The sequence below is a fragment of the Halictus rubicundus genome, chromosome 10, assembly GCF_050948215.1.
Source record: "Halictus rubicundus isolate RS-2024b chromosome 10, iyHalRubi1_principal, whole genome shotgun sequence".
Classification (NCBI taxonomy): Eukaryota; Metazoa; Arthropoda; class Insecta; order Hymenoptera; family Halictidae; genus Halictus; species Halictus rubicundus.
In genome coordinates, this window is record NC_135158.1 from 1,383,666 (window position 1) to 1,406,074 (window position 22,409).

General features: G+C 34.0%; 1 protein-coding gene across 3 annotated transcripts in view; it reads left to right on the forward strand.

The window, feature by feature from the left end:
* The window catches only part of LOC143358214 (uncharacterized), a 202,128-nt gene that overhangs the window by 33,187 nt on the left and 146,532 nt on the right, over nucleotides 1–22,409 (forward strand). The window contains exons 1-2 of one of the 3 annotated variants that reach the window (XM_076795178.1): nucleotides 17,739–17,841; nucleotides 18,517–18,654. The exons of 1 other annotated variant lie outside the window; for it this stretch is intronic. In XM_076795178.1, the coding sequence (XP_076651293.1) occupies nucleotides 18,615–18,654 (40 nt within the window). In that variant the 5' untranslated portion in view covers nucleotides 17,739–17,841; nucleotides 18,517–18,614. Of the gene's footprint in view, nucleotides 1–17,738; nucleotides 17,842–18,516; nucleotides 18,655–22,409 lie in introns of those variants that run through there. One more of the 3 variants, XM_076795179.1, reaches the window with a different exon arrangement.

Here is a 22,409-nt window from a genome sequence, read left to right on the forward strand (position 1 = left end):
AGTTGTTAGAAGGATTAGTTTATCAGCTGACGCGAGCAAAATTTTTTGAAACAATTGCAATTGGTCAGAATCGTAGAGGAAATGTAAGGTTACTTTTTACAACTTTTTTATCTGGGCCTACTTGAGCTGTTTACCCCCCTACCGTATACTGTAAATCCGGGATATAAGTCGCCGAGGCTTCTAACTTAGCGGTTGCGGAATTATCCCCACTAGCATGGGGTATACCCCATGAGAGGCCAAGAAGCTCGAGAACCGCCGCCGCCGAGGATTGTAAACATAACCTGGGTCGGGTATATCGGTATGAGACCAGGAAATCACTACTAATCCAACAACAAAACTTCTTTAGTTTTTACGGAACTTTCACCAACATATTCGTGGCATTTTTCTAATGAAAATGATACCAAATATGATATGATTCCGATGATATTTACTTGTGTAATGAACGATTAAAGTTTCGAACGCAAAGGACAGCGTACGGGAAAGAAAGAGACGCGGAGAGTCGAAGCGTTCGGCAAAGATGAAACACTGGCGCGATCTCAGGCCTTTAAATCAAAACTTAAACTTTTTTATTATGAATTATTTTTTTACGAGACTTTCGCCAATATATTTGTGGAATCTTTCTAATTAACACGATACCAAACACGATATAATTCCGATGATATTCACTTGTGAAATGATCGCTGAAAGTTACTTCCCATTATAATTCCATTACCGGAAAATTAATGTAAATATGATGCAAATTGTATCGTGTTTGGTATCATTTTATTCAGAAAAATTCCACAAATATACATATTGGTGAAAGTCACATAAAAAAATAATTAATAATAAAAAAAAATGAAGTTTTGATTTAAAGGCCTGAGCTCACGCTTGTCTTTCATCTTTCCCGAACTCTTCGACCTTCTGTCCTTCTTTGCGCCCGAAACTGTAATCTTTCATTACACAAGTAAATATCATCAGAATTGTATCATATTAGGTTAGTCCCATAAAAGAATAATGAAAAATAAAGAATTTCTCGAGCTTCGCCGTCCTTTTCTACGTTCAGCACTGCATCAAAGAATAGTGGCATTCGAACTTAAAGGACGACAATATCTGGACTGCTGACATAAAACGCGGATTCACTGTATGGCATAACGAGTCGGAAACATGATAAACATTTTTTAAAAAATCTACTAAATCTATGAATATGTTTCTTTTAGGATGAAATAAGATTTTATTCTTTTGTAACCAATATTTGACACATCAAAGTAGAGAATCAAGGTTGAGCTACGTATTTTTATTCTTGTAGGGCCCAGTCCACGGAGTTGGAGTTACACTTAATTCACGCAATCTCTTGATCAAACATGAGTTAAATGTAACTCACGTGGCGTTCAATGTGTTGAAGTAAATGTAGGCATCCAAAAAATATTTAACTTTCCTTTTTCTTTTGCAAAATTATTCAGGACGAGAAGGTCCTAATCATTGTATCCACGAAGAAAATTATACAGCAAGGAGTTAAAAATCGTTTGTTCCCTGTACATTTTCCATGACATTTACCGCGTCGCCATTCGTACCCATTTTCATGTATTACATGGTTCCACATTTTCTCATTTTTGAACGCCTTAAATGTGTTCAGTGTCGCGTCACATCTTTACGAGAAACTTAAATCTTCCGTTTTCTGATTGTGAGACTCCCAAGGGCTCTCGTCTCTAATTGACGTACGGGTGCTGCGACACCTGGCGCTTTCCCTACCTGACTGCATTCTCCGAAGACTTCTAAACGTTTACCTCAAGGCCATTCGACTTCCTACTTCGAGAATGTTACGCAACCTTGAATTATTCATTCGGGAGGCCCTAGCGTGCGATAACACTTTCATTGTTCGTCCCCACTGGCCCTGCGTGTTAGAATAACTTCGGGTTTCGATTAACATAAATCGGCCGTAATATTCCCATTACACTGTACAAGTAGGCTATTTACCACGGTTTATCGTGTTTACATTATACTTTGCGAACCTGTCGACAGAAGGTATACTGATATCGACGCGCGGCGTGAATATAACGTTTGGAAACTGATCTTCTCCCGATAACAGGAAAAAATATTCCAGGAGTATGCCCGCTACAGTTGAATAATTCTTGCTGTTCTAACTGTACACTCGACGTCTGGAAGAGGCGAGAATCATTGAGGCAACGTATGCGATATTTTCTTGAAATTCCATCGGTATGTTTCACACGCGATAAAAATGTCAACACGAAGGACAATTGCATTGCGTCAAAAAGAAATTCAGAGTACAGTCTTTTCTCGATATATGTCCATAACACGGGTCTACCCAGGGACATATATCGTCCAGGAGAAACTATTCTTTGATGCACTGCCGAACGTAAAAAAGGACAGCGAAGTTCGAGTGGCCCCGGTCGCCGAGGAGTGTAAACATAATAAGGGTCGGGTGTATCGGTGTGAAACCACTACGAATCCAATATCAAAACTTCTTTATTTTTCATTATTTTTTATGGGACTTTCATCAACATATTCGTGGCATTTTTCTAATGAAAATGATACCAAATATGATATGATTCCGATGATATATACAGGGTAGACCCGTGTTGTGGACATATATCAAGAAAATATATCACTTTATCATCTGTACGAATGCACGCATAAATTAAAAAGATCTTATATACAAGAAAAACCTAAAATCTGTTTAAATATTTTTGACAGTGTATCTTGCATTTACGGAGTTGCAAATTGCAATCTTTTTTGAAAATTAAGTATGTTGACAAAGTTAAATATATAACGAATTGACTTTTTCCTGAAATTCATTAATTATACTTTCATTGCTTTGTAATACGTACGCTGCTAAATATTAAGAAATGCTAGATCCGTATTCGTTTAGAATAATTTACATCTCTTTCTGAACATGTATATCTGCGTGGTTGCGTGCAAATACCAAAACACGCATTCGATTTTTGTTTCTCGCAGTTCTCCGACTTTACGATCGTGCTTCCTGCTGCATGACTGATTATCGAAACTCTTACTTACTTCAAGGACGAAGATTCCTACTGAGTAACATGCATTTCTTGTCGAACAACACGGTTTTTTACAATCTACTGACCTTGTCCACCGGTTACGCTCACGTGGGACTTATCTGTGCAAGTAAAAATTTGTGCTGCATTAACTTGCGGATTCTGTCTGTCTTTATCATCGCTTCTGACATGAGCTATTTTATTACGTAACGAAGAAACTGCCAAGAAACTTTTTTGTTAAGTGGGTCTTACCACTTAACAAAAAAGTTGCTAAATAACTATTAGTAAACTCTTGATAAATTTTACACTGTGTGGAATAACAAAGAATAGTTCCAATAATTTATAGTTCAAGAAATTAATACACCATCCTACAACATTTAAATGAATCAGTGGACCTACATTGGTCCTTCTAGTATCTTAGAAAAATCTGACATACATCAAATAGTCAACTCTTTTGTCTCACTTACTAAAATAAATGGAGCCTCCTTAAATTACACACTTTCTATATAAGTTCTGTTATTTTTGCATTTATTAATAAATAACAATAACGATATAATACTTCTCCCATATACTTACATTTGCCATTATTTTTATAACCATTTCGTTATCTCCTGTATGTGGCTACAATACAATCGGTTAACCCCTTAACGCACAGTTTAAAAAAAAAAAACCGGCCAAAAAAAAATCAATTTTTGATATACTGCGCTTTTGTTCCATGGAAAAAGGCTATATTTTATTCTTGAATAAATAAGTGTTATAGCTTACAATCCCATGTAAATGATAAATATCAATAAAACGATTTTTTTTCTTTGCTTTCACATTGTTATTTTCAATTCTCGATTATATTTGAGTGTGAAAAATTATAGCAGCATAAAATACAACACCGCTCGAATTATCTCGAGTGTGCACAGTTTGGCCTGTTTAGCGCGCTCGAATTAACTCGAACGTACAAGTTAAGGGGTTAAACATTAAGCAACAAGACGAGCGTGTCATCATATCCATTACATTAATTGCCATAAATTGGTATTGACTGTTCAACACTAGATTTACAGAGCACTAAAAGTGACTGTTTTACATTACTTTATGAAAATAACAAGAATTTCACCTTGGCAACCCAAAAGAAAATGCCAAAAAACACGCATAACTTTTGAACCAGTGAACTTTTAAAATTAAAACTTGGATTTTTCGTATTTTCTCGTCAAAATCTGCAGGATTATATATAAAAAAGTTAAAAATTTCTCTTTTTTTTGGCAACGCCAAGATGAAGTTTAACCCAAGAATGTGTGTATCTAAAATTTTGTCTAATAATTCTTCATAGATACAGTCTAGAGTTACAGTCATAGTTACGGTCAAAATGACCGGTCCTTAAAAAGCTTTTCATTCAATAAGGCGACTCATTTATTTTGAGTAGTTCATGCTACATTGAGAATAGCCTTTCTTTTTTATACTGATTGTTGTTTAGGTTTAGAAGCGTAAATACCATATTATCTCGTTCAGTCAAATTGACCGGCCGCGGTAGGTAGGACAGGCTACATATATTTCTTGGGAAAAAACTACATACTTTAAGAAAAGCCGTAAAGATTGTAAATAGCAATGTGATAATGTTGTATGTACGAAATTGTGCGCAAAAGTTTGAAAACGTCAATTTGACCGGCCGTGTAGGTTTAGTGTTAAAGGTATTAGAACCCGTCACTTTGACGGGTCTCGTAAACCTAGTGTTAAATGTCTTTTAAATATCTTTTAAATAACGCAGGCTTAGGACGCATTGTCAGTTCTTTTCCTTTGTCCTCGCGCCGGTGTCTTGTACGCGTCTTTTACCTTTCTTTTCACCATTCTGGTGAAAGGTGGACCCGATTCATTAAGCCAATACAAAATCCCGTTCAAATTCCGATAAGTTGAGGCAGGCCAGAACTCACAATGTACCTTCGCGAAGGCAAGATTCTCCGAGAACTTTTTTCCTTCTTCCTCCTCTTCTTGTTCTTCTTATTTTCACAGAACTCGTAATGCCCGGCCTGTTCCCCTTTTTTTGTAATGCCGCAACGACGAGAGTTATCACTCTCGCCGACTCAATGCGAGATTCAGTTTCACTGCTCGATCTCGTCTCGGAAAGTATCGGACTCCATTCACGGAATGCAAGACGCGTGCAATCGAATCTCTTGAACAGTGATTTCTAATTGTTTTCTTGGATTACGTTATTTCCACGCCGTAAGAATACTAGAGCTGCCACGCGAATTAAAATTACCCATTCCATATGTTTATCTCGTGATTACTGAAATCATAATGTTACTTTCATGTAGAACCAGGCAAATTGTTTGAAATGAAAATAGGAAACAAAATATATTTGGAATAATTTATTTTGCACGTTATTTTCTATACTCTTATTTGAAAATATGAAGAAGTTTGATTTATTTAAAATGATAGCAACCTTGAATAGTAAATTATTTCGATATTTCTTTATTTCAAGTTTGTCTGAAGAAATAATCCTCAAAATAATATTAAATAATAGTAAATAATTAAGTGGACTCAAACCTGATCACCAGGTCAGCTGACATAATTTTAAAGAACAATTTTACAGTTATCTGAAACAATTATTTCAAATAATTCTAAAATAAAGTAACATGCTATTAGAAATAATTATATGTATATTACCATTTTCTGTAATGTCTCATTTAATATTGACGCGAATATTTACGTTAAATTATAATATAAGTATAGAACCTTTCAGTAAATCTTGATTAAAATTCATATTAAATACACAAATGGTACAATATGCTAATAGAATGAATTCAATGAATAATGTAATCGTGTTATCCCATGTACAATGTGTTCCATTCGCGATGATGTTTACAGATAAAACGATAGAGTTAACGAAGCAATAATAGGTACGCTGTAATATGTGATTATTAGAGCACAGCTATTATCCATGTTATTTTGGTATCCGCTTTTTTAGGTTATGTTTCCAGACATCTAATCCAGTAAAGACGGCATTTACACTTAATTATGTGTACAACAAAATGCTCTTCCAAATGAATGGTATACGGTAGTAAAAAATGAAAGTGTAAGTCTTATCGTTAGACTTATTAAAGAACTATATTGTGAAGAGTACAAGGAAATACACCCTACAAAAATTGCAAATGAATCTTATTCTGTATTTTTTAAAAAAGTATACAATAATATTATTCAGCAAATTACAATGGTTCCAATTTCTTTTTACTTTTGAACGTGTTTCGATGAAATCCTCAACTTATTACAAGTGTGTACAACTATATTGTTGTAACGTCTTTTGCTTGCTTGCAATAGAAGCACATTGATAAAAACATTGATTAAACTTACAATACATAATTCTTTATATTTTGCTATCACGTCTCTAACCTCCTATTATCGTACACGTTCGTACATAAATCAAATTATCAACGTTTGGTATAACACGCCGGGGGACATCTGATAACCCTACGGTGTATTAAGTTGTGATTAAAACGATAAAGAAACTATTATCAAAGCTAGAGTACAGCTACCACGAATAAACCACACACAGCAGTCATATATATATATATATATATATTTTTTCGTATCGTAAATCAGATAAAGAATTATAAATATGCATACTGTAAACTTACACACTTTTTATTCGGAACCAAAAAATTAATTACTATACATAATGGAATAATTATTTACCCCTTATCACGCATTGTTTCTATCTATAGCTATTTTTAATATATTTATTTTTATCATTACTAGTACTGTTAATATCTATTCATTTTTTAACAAGTATGTTCCTGATTATTTAATTGATCTAATAAATAGGTAGTTAACAAACTCATTTTTAGTAAGCTATTTTCCTAGTGTAACTACTGAAAAATTATGAGATGGTTAAAAGTTTTTTTAAGACAAAATTGCGTAGAATATCATAAATTAATTATTTATTAATAAGGTATCATTAATTTTTATCGGGCAATATCTGTTAAATATGTGTACAGTGAATTCAAAAATTATTTGAACACTAACTTTCCAATTTGTGAAAAATCATCGATATTTGAACTGTGATAATTTCGTTAAAACGAATAGTACAACAATAAATTTGATCTCATTTTAAAGCTTCAGCCTTCTACATCCACAAAGTATCATTCATTTTTACTAAGTTAGGTTTGCACGGTGCAACAGGTGTAAACCCTATGGTATTTGAATGCTCGAAAATGCTACCAATCGAAGCATTTCTAAAAACATTTAAAAAATCTCTTCGTAAATGAATCAGCAATACGTTTGAAGATTGAAGGCTACTACTTGAAGTCGTCTACTTTGTGACGACGTAAAAAAACTTTGTGCGTGATTTTTTGGGTCTGTTTTATTAACCTTTAAGGTATACTGCCTTCACAGAAATATAAGGTACACATAAAACAAAGAAAAAAGTCATACAACAATTTCAGTCACGATAAAAATTTTTCGATCTTTTTGCAGAGGTTTCAGTTTATAGCATTAAACAAAATGTATATTCAGTTTCCCGCCATTACATAATGCAAAAATATCTTAGAAGAAAACGGAAATAATGTTCTTCGAAAGGAGACGCTTAAGCTTTAAAATGAGCCCAATCTTATTTCTGTATTATTGTTTTTTACGAAATTATCAAAAGTTAACGACGATATTTCTAAAATGGGAAATTTAGTGTTGGAATACTTCCTGGATCCACTGTATATATTTTAACGAATAATGTAACTATACATGAAAATGGAAGACGAAGTCAAATGGAAAGAAAAAACGGTTCACGTACGTTGCTCCCAATACGTTTAATTCCTATCACTGGGTCGTCTAGAAATGTCAATTTGCAGAACGCTCGTCGACGTGCAAACACAGAGATCTGCTCGGCTTTATCATATCTCGTTTCCATGCGACAATAAATTTGCACCTCGTGTTAAAATCACGCGCCTATCTCTGCTTCCCTGCTGCAAGAGAATATTAAGCGCGTTCTTCAAGCTCTTTGTTGCAGGCTTGTCGCGCGTGTTCAACTATCCCTTTACATTCAGAGAAAAATTTCGTGCTGCTAACACAAATATGGCGTAATTATAGCACTTAAATAGTGGATCGAGTTAACAATATTTCTTCAAAATTTAATCTGAGTAATAAAAGAAAAGGTAACGATACTGTAATTTTTACTGTAACTTTGGTTAAATCACATTGATATACAAATTTTCTGCATCTATTCATAGGAAACGAAAATATTACTGAAAACGATTAGTACTTATTGTGCAATCTAGTGTTCGCTTAATGATATTGTCTAATTACCTACATTATTCTTTACTCAGGACTGTTATTGAAAACTCAGTCGGCGTTATCCTATTGTCAACATTTTTTAACAATTTAGGAAAAAAATAAGTAGGAAGAAATCGGAGGTGCTTGTGACCATTAACGTATTAATATACAGGGTGTCTAAAAAAAATGTATACACTGTTTAAGGTAGATTCTTTTGCAATTTAAATATTAATTATATGCGAATAAAATCTGCAGTTATAATCATTCAAATTGTGTACACATTTTTTAAGGAAACTTGAGAAACTGTTCTCCGTGGCTTTGTTAAGGAGTTATTAACAGGAAACACGGACCAATCAGGGCGCTGCTACAGTGGATGTATTCCAGTTCGGCCAATGCCAACGTCACGCTCAGCGGGACCTGCCGCCGTGTTGGAGTCCGTCTGTTTTTGTCGTGCCCTGATTGGTCCGTGTATTTCGTTAATAATTCCTCAACGAAGCCGCGGAGAGTATTTTCGCAACGGGTACTTCGAATGACCTAAGGAATCACTCATTTCAAGGAAGCACATTTAGGGACACCCTGTATTTAATAATTATGAATACAATTGTAAGTAGAAATTGAACCTTTTTTTGAATAAATAAAGTGTACTCGAACGGTATCCGTGTAATAAATCTTTGACTCAATAATTAAGTTGTTGCTGGCAGGTACAGCCAGTGACAGTGTGCAGAGAGTTCTTTCGAATGTTCTGCGACCATTAAACGAGGAAAAAGTTCTGCGACGTTCGATTGATTTTGATTTACTTTACATTTAGTTTCCACGCGAGCAATCGACATTCTAACTAGAAAGTAAACGAGGAGAAATTAGCAAGAGTTAAACTCCAATTTGTCGCTTTCTATCTCATTGAGGAGCGATTCGCGTTCTTTCGACGCCATTGAATGCGTAACAAGCCATTTTAGTTGTTAGAGATTCGGAGATACGTGCTACCTAGATTCGCAAGATTAAAAACTTTCTTGCTATACTTATTGACGCCAGGCACGCGTCTACTCGGGATGATTCGATCCGGTCCATTCGCTTCTAAATGGTACGTTACCCGGCACCATTAACTTTTATCGGTTGTTCTCAATTACACTAGTGTCAATATTAACCATCAAACTAGTTTCCCAATCGCTACGAAAATGGAACAGCTTGCACTTGCCGATGTGTATTCTGTGCGAAGTTTTTCTGACTGTTTGAAAGTAAGCAACTAGATTTCCGATACAAGAAAAATCCTGGTCTTTGCGATATCTTCGAACTGATGTAGAGAAAATGAAACCTTACTTTCGTTATGTAATAATTAATTGATCTCCGTTTACCTAATCGTTGGTTACGCTTACGGAAAGATAATTTTGTAGCATCGAACCCTTAGGTCGAGAATAATCGAATGGGATTGCATAAACGTCTCCGATGTTTATAATTTTATATATAAAAAGAATTTCCCCTATTTTTTAACCGTTTAAAGATACGTAACCCATTAACATTAGATCTACGGAGATCTAAAAGAGATTACTGAACATTATAAAAATTACAAAAATATAAGAATAATTCTCCGCATTTTTACAATGTCACTAATAGTAAACAAAAAATTTTTGATTCGTCATTGAGACGGGTCCCGTAGCGTTAATGTATCTAAACGGGGTCTTCCACAAAATTTCAGTTTTACTCTCCAAAAGCCGTTGCGCGAAATCCGTTGGGTTGTTGGAAGGGATGTATCTTAGGGAATCAGTTATAAGGACTGTTAGTCCTGAATTATTCATATACAGAAGGGGGTTGGACTGGGGGGGGGGGGCAAAGTTGGCGGGAGGACAAGCAGCTTCCTAAGTGAAAATCCGAAGGTGTGAGTCACGGCGACGGGCCCCCATGCATTCCGAATTTCTGAGACGCGTTTCAAAGGAATCCCTACGTTGGAAGCGAGTCCCAGGACAACTAGGTGCAGGGGGTGCTGTCGGGTCTAGGATGACATGGGGTGAAAAATGGTGGCGCGCGTTCATTTGGATGCGTGCAATAGTTCCGGGACACCTCGGAAGAGAGGGATCATTGGGTGCAACGACCTCGGACCGCGAGATGATCTCACGTTCTCTCGAAGGATGACCACCGCGAGAACGTGTATAGTTTCTTTGGTGGAAGAAGGAGTTCGCGGAAATGAAGGCGCGAACCGCGCCGGTAATATATTACGGAAGTTATTATCCCAGTAAGATTTTGTTGGGACCAAGTCCAGACACACGGTTAGGTGATTGGGATAAAATCACCGGGTTGTAACGCGTAGTAACACATATACGTATACGCGTATAACACATTTTTTAAATTTTCGTTACAGATCTAGATGAAAAAGATATGAAAAGCAACATTGACTATTTTTTTTCGCGAATCTGATCAAATGCAATTTTTCCAAAATTTTGATTACATATCGTCTAGCTTCTAAACTAATCCATCTAGCTTCGCAGAAAAGCTGAAGTTGTTTAGTCCATTTATAAAAAGTTATAAGATAGAAATCTTTTTATACTATATTATGTCCCCTTTCATACCTACAATTTTTGTAAAATCATTTCAATATTTTCAATCCATTCTAAGATATTTCAGCGAACTGAGTTAAAATAAACAGTCATACGTAAAATATTCGTTAATTATAGATGGTTCGAGGAAAATGAATTTTTGAATGAAATCGATGAAATGAATTAATGGCGCGACGATTTAATGTAAAACTTCGTGAAGTTACATATATCGACACTCTTATACAATTTAGCAGCTGAAAGATTAGATTGTTATTTAAACGAAGAAGATTTGGTGTCGGATGGCGATTGTTCAATTATCCTATGTAATAACATAATCTAAGCCAGACGTAGGCAACGAAGCGTTCTCTGCCCTGTGAGTAATCTAGATTTACCCCGGGAGCAACGCTTCAGGGCAAATGGTGTCGGAGAAACAGATATAAGACTACCGATAGAAGACTGTCTATCGTGCTCTCCTTGTGCAGGGTGCCCTAAGTAGCCATGATTTCGTCACTCTCAATTTCAATGGAGCCAGAGCAGTACTTCACAGGACAACCTCTGTCCTCGTTTCTGCTCGAACGACCTTAACACGTTTATGTGTACCCATAATTATGAAAGTGGTCTAAGTCATATATTTCTTGTTTCGAGATATTTAATGAATTGCGTTTGAATAAATTAAAAAATATTTTTAATGATAATTATATTGAATATGAAATTTTGTGTGAATTGCATACGAAAATGTTGTTTTTAAAGTTTGAACTGACTTAGACCATTTTCAAAATTAACTAAATGTCCTATAAATGATTTAAAGCAGTAAAGAACTATGAGTTTTATTTGAAACAATAACTTTAATGAAATGAACATTTATTAATTATTTTTAAAAAGTAATCTGGAGGAAAAACTGGAGGGATGTATGGTAGTAAACACATAATATCTTTATGTTTTTCTTCCGTTACTGGTCTAGTGGTGGTGTATAATGGAAGTAATTTAATATTTCCGTATATTTTTGGTCTTCATCTTTTAGGTGAAAGATCCAAAACGTGGAATTTAGAATCATCTAAAGAAGTTTTATAGAACATTTTATAAGGTTTATTTTTCAAGAATCTCATCCATTGAATTTGCAGCCAAGGGACAGATTCGCCCGCGGTATTTTTTACTCTTCTTGTTATTGACTCTTCTAGTGATTTCGTTGAAATAAAATCCGGCTGCGACATTCGTTTTATCGAAAATGTATTTCTTCTTCTACACTTTTCTATCAATTCATAATAATGCTCAGGGTTGTATAAGGAATTTCCTTTTTTTATTTTCATTTCTATCAACCCAAAATCACGGTCATTCGGTGGAAAGGAATGACCCGATACCAAAAATTTGTGGTCTACCGTTTCAATATTAGTATTTGATGACTGAGCAATTTTCATCCATGTCAATGCTACTTTAATGTTACGATTTTGGCCTGAACAAGCATCACTGTAAGTTATTACGTGTTTGATTTTTTACTTAGACCACTTTCATAATTAACACTAAATGAATTCCATATAATGTTGAAATTACAACCACTAGGTCCACTATGGTTCATTTTTGACGATATCGTAAAAATTACATTGAATAAATTTGGTTTAAAATAATGTGGTGTGAAATAACTGATAAACTCATTTTTTTTTAAATTTTGACTTAGAACACTTTCATAATTATGGGTACATGTAAAACTTATGAAATAAAAAATGCAGTCACACAAAAAAATCTTTAGGTGATTATCGCTGTCGATACACACTGTATCGCAGTAGAATCTACAGTGACCTCGGAAATAATTCATTTGGATGCTGTACGCTATTTCATTCATTAGTAAAATAATAGAACAATGTATCTTTGATGGACGAACAAAAGAATATAAATCAAAGGGTGTAGCCGGATAAGGGGGTCATAAATGCCCCCAAACCAAATTGAATTTGCAATGGGCCATTCGATAGCTTATCCAAAGAAAATACTTTGTGCCAATTTTCAACCCTATGTGTCAACATGGCGGTAGTAATGGAGTGACAAAGAAAATCAAGCTTTTCCATAATTACCCTTATCCTCTTCAATTGAAAATTCTGAAAAAAATCAGGCATATTTTAGCTATTAGAATTTTTAGCTTCAAAACCAAATTATAAAAAATAAAAAAATGTTGAATTACCGATGAGATACTAAGTTTATATTTTTACAGTTTTAACATCTCGTTAGGGTTGTTAATATATAATTTTTTCAGATTTTTCAAAGTTGAGGTGCATAATTAAAGAAATCAAAAACCTTAACCGGCTACATCCTATTAGGCAAAATCATATAAATTGTTTTATATATCAAATAAATATATTAAAAATCAAATAAGTAACTTTAAAAAGGAAAGAAGAATGTTTTTAAATCGAATATTATACTTGGTAAGTCTAGTAGAACGAATCATATGTTACCAAATTTTATATTATGATCAAATCTATTTAGTCGAATTCAATCTTCGTACTTGTGATCCATCTCGGTTGTGTATAAAAAGGGATTGTATTTTTATGGCTTTAGTTAGTTATGGTAGACGTATGATCATAAATTCTTATCTGCAAGAAAAATAAGTAAACTTCAAGTGTTTCGTTTCTTTATTCGTAGCTTACATTGAATTTAAATGATTATATTATCTAAACGACTTCTTACTCAAATAAAAGTACTATCGACGACATTGAGCTTCTGTGTTTAGATATTTTAATGGTCTGTCGAATTTCATAATTGAATATCGCTGCGGGAAATGTTTCCTCTGAAAACTTGAGCGATAAATTTACGAGCTCATTAGGGGACTACATTCGTCGATAATGCTTGAGTAAATACAGTTGGTTCTTAACGACCTTGGAGGTCGGATTCCTCTACGTTTCAATGTTTTTACTGTTCCAGCAATGATTGCAGCATTTTATATTTGTGAGAACATATATTTTCCACCACTCATCCGGAACGTTATTCATGTGTTATTTAAATCACATGTTAACATTAATTTCTTTCTTTTCTAATTTTTTTTTTTATTACAAAATCTTCCTTAATACCTGCACTTCTGAAAATTTAATACGACTTTCTCTGTTAATAATTTTCTTATTATTAAGTCTCACTCTGACATAAATAATTGTTGCGTAAAAAAATCTTTAGACTTCAAAATGGAACATCACTGCTTGAAAATATTTGGAATGTTCACAATTTGGAAAAAACTACCTATTTGTATTTCTTGGCTTATATAGGGTGGTCCAAAGAAGGCTGAAGGATGTAAAGTGTAACATCTATAAAACAATTTTTTATTTTTATAATACGTCGTAATACGACGATAATACGACTCTGTCGTATTAAAACGCTCTGTGATTTCAGAGGTGCCATCGTAAATCTCCAAAGAATGTTCTAGAACGTACCAAAACGAAAAACCGGAAACAATTAATAATAAGAAAGTTATTTAAATTTTATATCTTTCAGTTTCCTTTGGGCTACCCTATACATTTCTCTTTAACTATATAAACTAATTTCAAATGAAAGCTCGAGTTTTGCAATTTTATACCCTATAACAGAGATCATCAAATAAGAGATGAAATGTTTATGAGCGGTAGTGTGGATTTTATGGTCTCCTACGCAGAGATTTAGAGCTGGAAAACATTTCATATCAAATATTACAATCATTTTCACGCGACCATTTTCAACAACAAAGGCACACGATTTCACATCTTTGGAGGTGGTTTGTGGCCCCTAAAGGTACGAAAATATTTGCTTGCACGAGCACGATATCTGTCTCTACTAAGCAAACCCTAAAGGAACAATTCACTCGATTTGCACGGTAACGCGTATCTCTGTTTTATCACCTTGGGTACCATAATTCATTTCTGTAGAAATTTGCGTAACAGCGATACTTCTCGACCTGAAATGATAATTTCAAAAGAAACGCTTTTCGCACCATACTCGCTTCGAGTTCTAACCAATTAAAACTCGTGAATAGATTTTCAGTTGCTTCAAATTATATCATTTAGAAGTTTAAATAAAGTTCCGTTTTCGCGATTGTTCATGCGACGTTTAACTGTTAATAAAAAAGAAAACAGATCGAATTAAAGTTCTCACTTGTGTTGTCTTTTTTCTCTTAATCATCTTTATATTTAAAGATTTCAAGAATTACTTTTTGCAAAAATCATACATACTATTAATGTCTTACGTGTTGCTGTATTGTTGTTGTTTGGATTGTCCCCAACTTTCATTAATAATAATTACATTTGCGAATCTGTAATTTTTAAGTATATCACTTGCACTTAACGATCGATTATCCAAATAATTGTAATGGAGAACATTTTGAGCCTTACTTGCAATAAAAATCATTTGAGAATAACTATTTTGTTACAAGAATCGTAAACCACCTCAAACCACTTTGCAAGTTATTGTTGTTCAAACTTAGCGACGCGTCTTACAGTATATGTATACATTCGTATATTTGATTAAATATTCTTTAAATATGTACATTTTTACAATAATTTTACGTTTATATCTGAAGTAACTTATATATCCATTTTAAGAAATAATTCTTTTTTTATCATCTTATTTAAGAAGGATAATAAACAATAACAGTTTTTTTAATGCTATTGCTACATTTACCTATTGCTATTTATACATATGTATCGTCGAAGGCTTGTGAAACGTGAAACTGATTCTAAACACTCCTAACGAACTGTTTAGATTATAGAGTATACATTATATAACATTGTTTGCCACGACATTCAGAAAAAGTTTATATCTCGTAGGAAGCAGTTAGTCGTTATTGGCATTCAGTTGAAAGATCATTCAAAACATTTTTTCTATTAATTAAATCTTATATTCTATTTTTTTCGTTTTGTTGCATTTATGTCTTTGTATGTGGTTATTCTTATTCTACGTATAATTATGTTATATTTAGTGCATTTAAGTAAGTGTTTGTTAATATATTACCTACATTTCATAAAAAATTAAATAATAGAAAACTAAAATCGTTGGACCCAGAAGCACCAGAACTATTAATTTAATAAGTGAAAAAACAGTTTATAAGTCTCTCATTTACCTATTACTAATTTAATAACGTAATTATTGATATTATCCATTTGATACTATCCATTATTATTATAATTTAATTTTAATATTATTTTTGATTTGTGATTACTTTAATTAAGATATTCCATGTTTGTACGCGATAGATACAAAAAGATTTCTCGAATCTACATTTTACGTGTCCCATAAAACATTACATGCATGAAATATAAATATAAAATACATACTTAAAAGTAAAAAATAGTTTGAAATATTATATTTAAACGATTTTTATTTTCGTCAAAAATGTTAATGAAAATAAATAAAAAATTATTGTTTAACAAATGCAAACCATATTTAATTATCAACCATTAAAAAATGTTGGATGACCAATCCATGATACCCGCCAACACCGCGCTGGCCTAGTGACTCAGATGTTTTCGAGCATTTTCACAGCCGAATCACCTCCGGAACCTGAATCTCGACGATCAGAGTTCAGCTCTAAGGCTTGGGCATCCTTGCCCTTTCCCTTCCGCTTTTCTAGGTATAAGTACGCGAATCCCTAGAACTAGCCAACATTTTTTCTACGACCCTTCTGCGTGACAGTCTGTTATTTTGTTTCCGCGAAGTATACGTTGTATCCAGAGCTATATATCTGAAACGTCCGAAATATATTCGTAAGTGTACAAATCGGTCTCTACGTTTCTCACCTGGATCCCAACAAAAATGACCATTTCTAAAATATTTTTAATGAATATTTCATTGCAATATATGTAATAGTTCAAAAGTTATAACAAAATGTCACTTACTTTTCCGATCCCCGGACCACTGTGCGGCGAGCGCCCTTGCCCGTAATTTAGGTGGCACAGTTAACCGAGTCACCCTGTATACCGGATCTCTCCAGAACACTGCGGAAGGTTAAAGATCTGCAGTCTAATAATCATTTTCACCTGCACAACATTTGTGTACGTTTCATTCTTTCGTCAATTACATCTGTCATCGATTCTGAATTAACGTCGAGATCGTAACGAAACGATCGTACGATCGTATCAAGCTCTCTCGCGCAGAACATTGCAACGTCACCGTCGAAAATAAATCACGAGATGCAGGAACGACTTGTCGTCGCCGATACATGCTAACAATGTATTTAACCGTGACATCGAGAAACCATGTTGAGATAGTCGGACCTGTTCCGTACCGTGCGGTAAATTCCATCGTGCCGTTCATTATGCCTCGTTAATTGCTACAAGCAAACGTAAATGTGAACGTAAACGCGAACGTGGTATCTTGTCTGACGAGCGTCTAACCTAACCCTTCACGACTCCCGACCCAGGTTACGAGAAATCTCTCGGACAATTATCTCCAACGAGCACTTTCCTTCTCGTAATGCGAGTATCGCGGGCGATCGGAAATGACACGGCCAGTTTGCTAAGTATCTAGCCCTACTGATATCGATGACGATGACCAATGGCGGCAAAATCCAGGGGCGGAAAATTTTTGTAAAGATACCAAAGGCACAAATTAGAACAATAAAAACAAATAAATCAAAATGTTAAAAAATTTAAAAGTAAGAATAACATGTTTGAATGACGTATGAAATTACAAGAAATCGCTTAAAGCCCATATCCGAAAAAAGCTCCATATCTGAAAAATAGGTTGAACAAAATTAGAATAGTGTTAATGATTTTGTGTTATTGATAAACCCATGGGGAAGGAAACGTAAAAGGGAGTGAACGAGGAGGGTGTTGGCCCTTTTAGGAGAGCCGAGCCGTAAAGGTAGCCCCTAGGCGGCAGAAGTATAAATCCGCCACTGACAATGACAGGACGGCCGCCAAAACTCTCGCCCACGCGTTCAAATCACCGCGCGTCGTTCATTAAATACCTACGCCCGTTCCTGTTTTGCTCGCTTCTCTACAGAACATTGCACGCCCCAGTCTCTCCTCGACGCTGCTCGAATTCGCGCGAAAATCGAGTCTTCGCCGCGATGACAACAATACGATCGACGATCGGTATCGCCGTGGATCCCGATATCAATACTGCATAGGGTAAGGGACCCAATTACATTTAAAGCATAATGAATATTAAAAAAGAGATATATAACATAACGAATCCTATCCCTATTAAACTTTAATTTTATCTAAAACAATAATTCCTTATAATAATTTAATAACATCTCTAAAAGGTTGAGAAATTCCCATCATTAACACTTTATTAGGTCTCTTACGATTTTGCATAAACTCCAACACCTTTCGTTCAAATAAAGTTAAAAAAGCTATACTAATTAATAGTATTAACTCTTTGCACTCGGATGTCCAGTCTAAGGGGACATTATGAGTCTAGAATCGATGGCTACGAGTACAAAAGGTTAAAATTAAAACAATAATAAAAAATGAATTTAAAAATAAATTTAACTGTAATATATGAATTATTATCTATATGTAAGTGTATATATATTACATATTAAAAATACTTACTTAGTCCTTTCGTATTAACTGATTTTAATGAAAAAAATGCAATGTCTCTTTTTTAAAATTCGTTATGCTTTAAAAATAAGTATAATTAACATAGGAACAGTAATTGGGTCCCTTAATCTACTTTAACGTTAGGTTTACGGTGCACTAAAAGTGCACTAACAAGGATGTGTCTACCCAAATCTTTAGCCATTTTGTATTCAGTACCGATATACTCAAAGAAATTAATTTGTTGAATAATTTCTCAAGGATCCATCTTTCAAATCTCAATAAAGCCGCCATTTTGACGGGCCCCGTAAACCTAGTGTTAAGCGAGCCGACCATCGAATGTGGAAAATAAAACGAGAATGGATCTAATGCGATACTTTTGTTCGTCTCTGTGCATCCGTAAGTGTGCGAAATATTCTCTACGCTCTCGTATTTGCAACTTTTAATTGAGTCAAAGATCTCTTGATTCGTACCCGAGAAAGTGATACACGCCGTTTGAACGGAACACTATATATGTAGAAATATTCAATTAGGCACGATCTCTGAATACATACGGTGAAATTTCAGAATGTATTGCAATTAAGATAGTTAACAGTGGAAGAAAGTGCGTGGAAAGTTGCGTGGAAAAAGTGATCGAATAATGCGTTCGAAAACATAATTTACATAATTCTATGTAGAGCAATTTTATTGGATGTGTCTCGTGCAATGACTCGGTGATATGTTTGTACATAGGCTATCGTATTCGGTCATTCCAGTTGTGTCGGTTTGTTCCGTCGAGGTGGCTGCACTTAGGAGTATGTATTATTCTTTTCTGAGCTCGTTGTATCGTCAAGTACTCGAAGCTTGCGGAGCATGAAACATTTTTCAATAGCTGGATTTACAGCACTCCGAAACCGAGATACGGGACGGAATAATTTAAATTAATTAATTAATTGATTAATTATAATTATGTACACCGAAAATCATGATAAATGAATATTGATTCACGAAATTTTGAAATTTGAAACGTGATTAAATCAAATCATGAAATTTAGTCTATACTATTATAACAATCAACAATGTAATAATTAAACCATCAATTACTATTTGAAATGTTATTTAAAACTTTATAAGGGAAACATAAACTGAGAGAAACCAATTTTTCTGTCACCATAGTCGTTTTATACTCTTTAAGGCTGCTCATTTCCATGTATCTTAAGTATACATATAGGTATCTTTGACGACCAAATTGGAATAAAAGTGCAAAAACTTAAACAATATTTTAAATTAAATGCGCATGCTTAAATAATATTTCATCATTGGTGGGGATAGGCGGAGCGAGCGAGGGTCCTCTTTGTCCTTGTGTCGTCCCGCGAGACTTCTTGCGAGGCACGGACAGTACTGGAGACTACTAACAAGTTAATACTCTAAAAACTCGTCAGTGCTCTCTTTCTCCCTCTAAGATATATTCTCGACTGACGCATACGTCATCGTCAGAGGAATATGATTAATCAAACGGTAATTTTCTTCGTCGGGACGAAGGCGATCGAAGGATCGCTTGAAGACGATCACGTATAAGCTACTCGCGTAGGTACAGCGTATCCGTTGAGTCATTGGGTATTCATTGAGTATCGCGAAGGCCGATAATGATAATCTGTTGGAAGAATGCTGCGGTCTCGCGGCCACAGTTATGCGGAGCAACTGGCCGCATATCAATTTGTTCTCTGTTGGTCACCCGTTACTGTCGGTGTCGGTGATACTTGGCACATAAGATGATCACGGAAGCGATGCACTCGAGCAAAGTATACGATATCATCGCATAAACGAGCGAATTCTATTACATCTCGCTAGACGGGGGCGTCACTCGAACAGAAAATTATGATTAATCTGACAATGATTATTGCAACAATAAATTCTCTGCTCTGCCCGCTAATAATCTTCGAGTATGTTTCTCATCTAACTTGTCTAACCATTCATATGTATTGTCACAAAGTTGTGACAATTGGAATTACATTTTTTTATATTCGCGTATACATCCAACGCTTTTTAAAATGTAATCACATATTTACATTCTTTACAATAAAGGTAATAATCTATGTACGTCGAAAAATGATTAATCGAGGAGATATTTGGATTTTAATTTTGTAGAGCGCATCTTGATAAATACAAAAATATGGCTAGCAAAAGATTTAAATAGTTCTTTAACTAAAGTTATAATATCCTTTAAATTAACACTTTTTCGACATACGTGGGCTAATTTTTTATAAAAAAATGTTAAGCTGTGTCGACTAACACGTAAAAAAATATACCATAATTTCATTTAGATGTGGTCGTGATAAAAAAAATTATTACTGTCATATTATAGCGATCTCTATACTGACTTTTGTTAATAAAGGTTTTTATTGAACTAGCTAATACACAGAAGCAGATAAAATTTACATCTACTAGACTTACTTAACCTACCAAAACAAAAAAGAACCTATCAAAATAGCACAAACGTTATTGTAGGCAATTACTGAATTGGTACATTTATTCGTGCATATATTATAATAACAATTGCACAAAATCTGAACACATGTAGTCTTGTTATTTTTATGAGACCAAACTGATTACACAATTAGTGTTCAACAAATCTAGTGTTAATTATTGTTGAAAATCTACGTATGTATACTTATTATACGTCTTTTCAATATTTAAAAATCGGTTATAAATTACGTATTCTACTATATGATGTCAGTGTACGCACACGAGATCGAAATGTTCTTGAATTTGTTAAGCAAAATGAATATCGCGGAAGCGACGAATTGAGGTGAAGTGTACGATCGAGCGTCGTCGTAACTTTGGCTTCTTGTCAAAATTTTAGTTTCTTGCTTGTGCGGACATACAAAAATAAATGCTACAATGTGATAATAAAAAATTGAGTGATAAGGAAAACAAGAGAAATGTATTATTCGGTATATATTCAGTAGTAAACATATTAACTGATATTTATCAGAATATGCAAACTACTATTAGTTGAGTAATTTACTTGCCCGATATTACTTTACTTAACTGTTCACTATAAATGCTACACTTACATGTACGGTTAACGTTCCCTTGGCTCCGCTACGGAGACATTTGTTTAACTACTCAGCAGTATATTCATATATATTCTAGTATATTACTGTGTATTCTGCTAGAATATATTCTAGTATATTCAACTATGTTCTGTTATATTCTAGTGTATTCTGCTATATTCTAGTGTAATCAAGATTATTCTTGTATATTTTGGTGTATATTTTGGTATACTTTAGTATGAGTAAACTAACTCACTACTCTTTGTTAATTAATGCACGTGTTATTTTTTAAACAAATGTTATATATCTCGTGTAAAGCAGGGAAGTCGAATAATATTTTAAGAAAATAATGTCGTATTCATGTACTTGATACATCAAGTTGAAGTGCAGTGTAGCACTTGTATTAAAAATTAGATCATAAAAAGTAAAAAAATTTGTTGAAGTTGAACGTTTGTCGATTTTAACACAAAACTTAACTTTTTCGATTGAAAGATTGGGTTTATTTGAATTGAAAAGAAAAATTAAAAACGAAGTCAAAATCTGCGGTATAATCCTTAGAGAAATGTATAGGAAACAAAATAAGCAAAATGAACATGATTAGTCAATTGAGTCTTCCTGCACACCAATTTAAAAACTATAGTTTTCTGAAAAGCGTGATTAAAGAGGTTCTATGATGCTATGATATGATTGTTTGCGTAAGTATCATTCATTGAGGTACCTCTGCTCATTCATTAGAAATTAATTTTCATTGATTGTTTATTAGACCCATTTTTCGTTTAATCCTACGCCAGATTTTTAATACAATTTACGACTATTAAATATTGTTAGAATTACGTTCTGAAATATATGATCTTAACGTCTTCTTATAGAAATATCTTAAGAATTACACAGTCTTCTTATAGAATACTCTGAACATTAAATAACCATTTACAAATAATAATTTTAATAGAAAATTTACAATGAAATTTTGGGAAAGCATTTTTAAGGTTTTATACTTTTAAAGAATACAATTTAAAAAATGGTTTGTTGGTCCAGTTATAGGAAAATAAGGGTTGGTACCATTGTCTCTTTTTGGAAGCCGTAAGTATTTCACGAATGTTTCTATTTCAATCTGTTCCG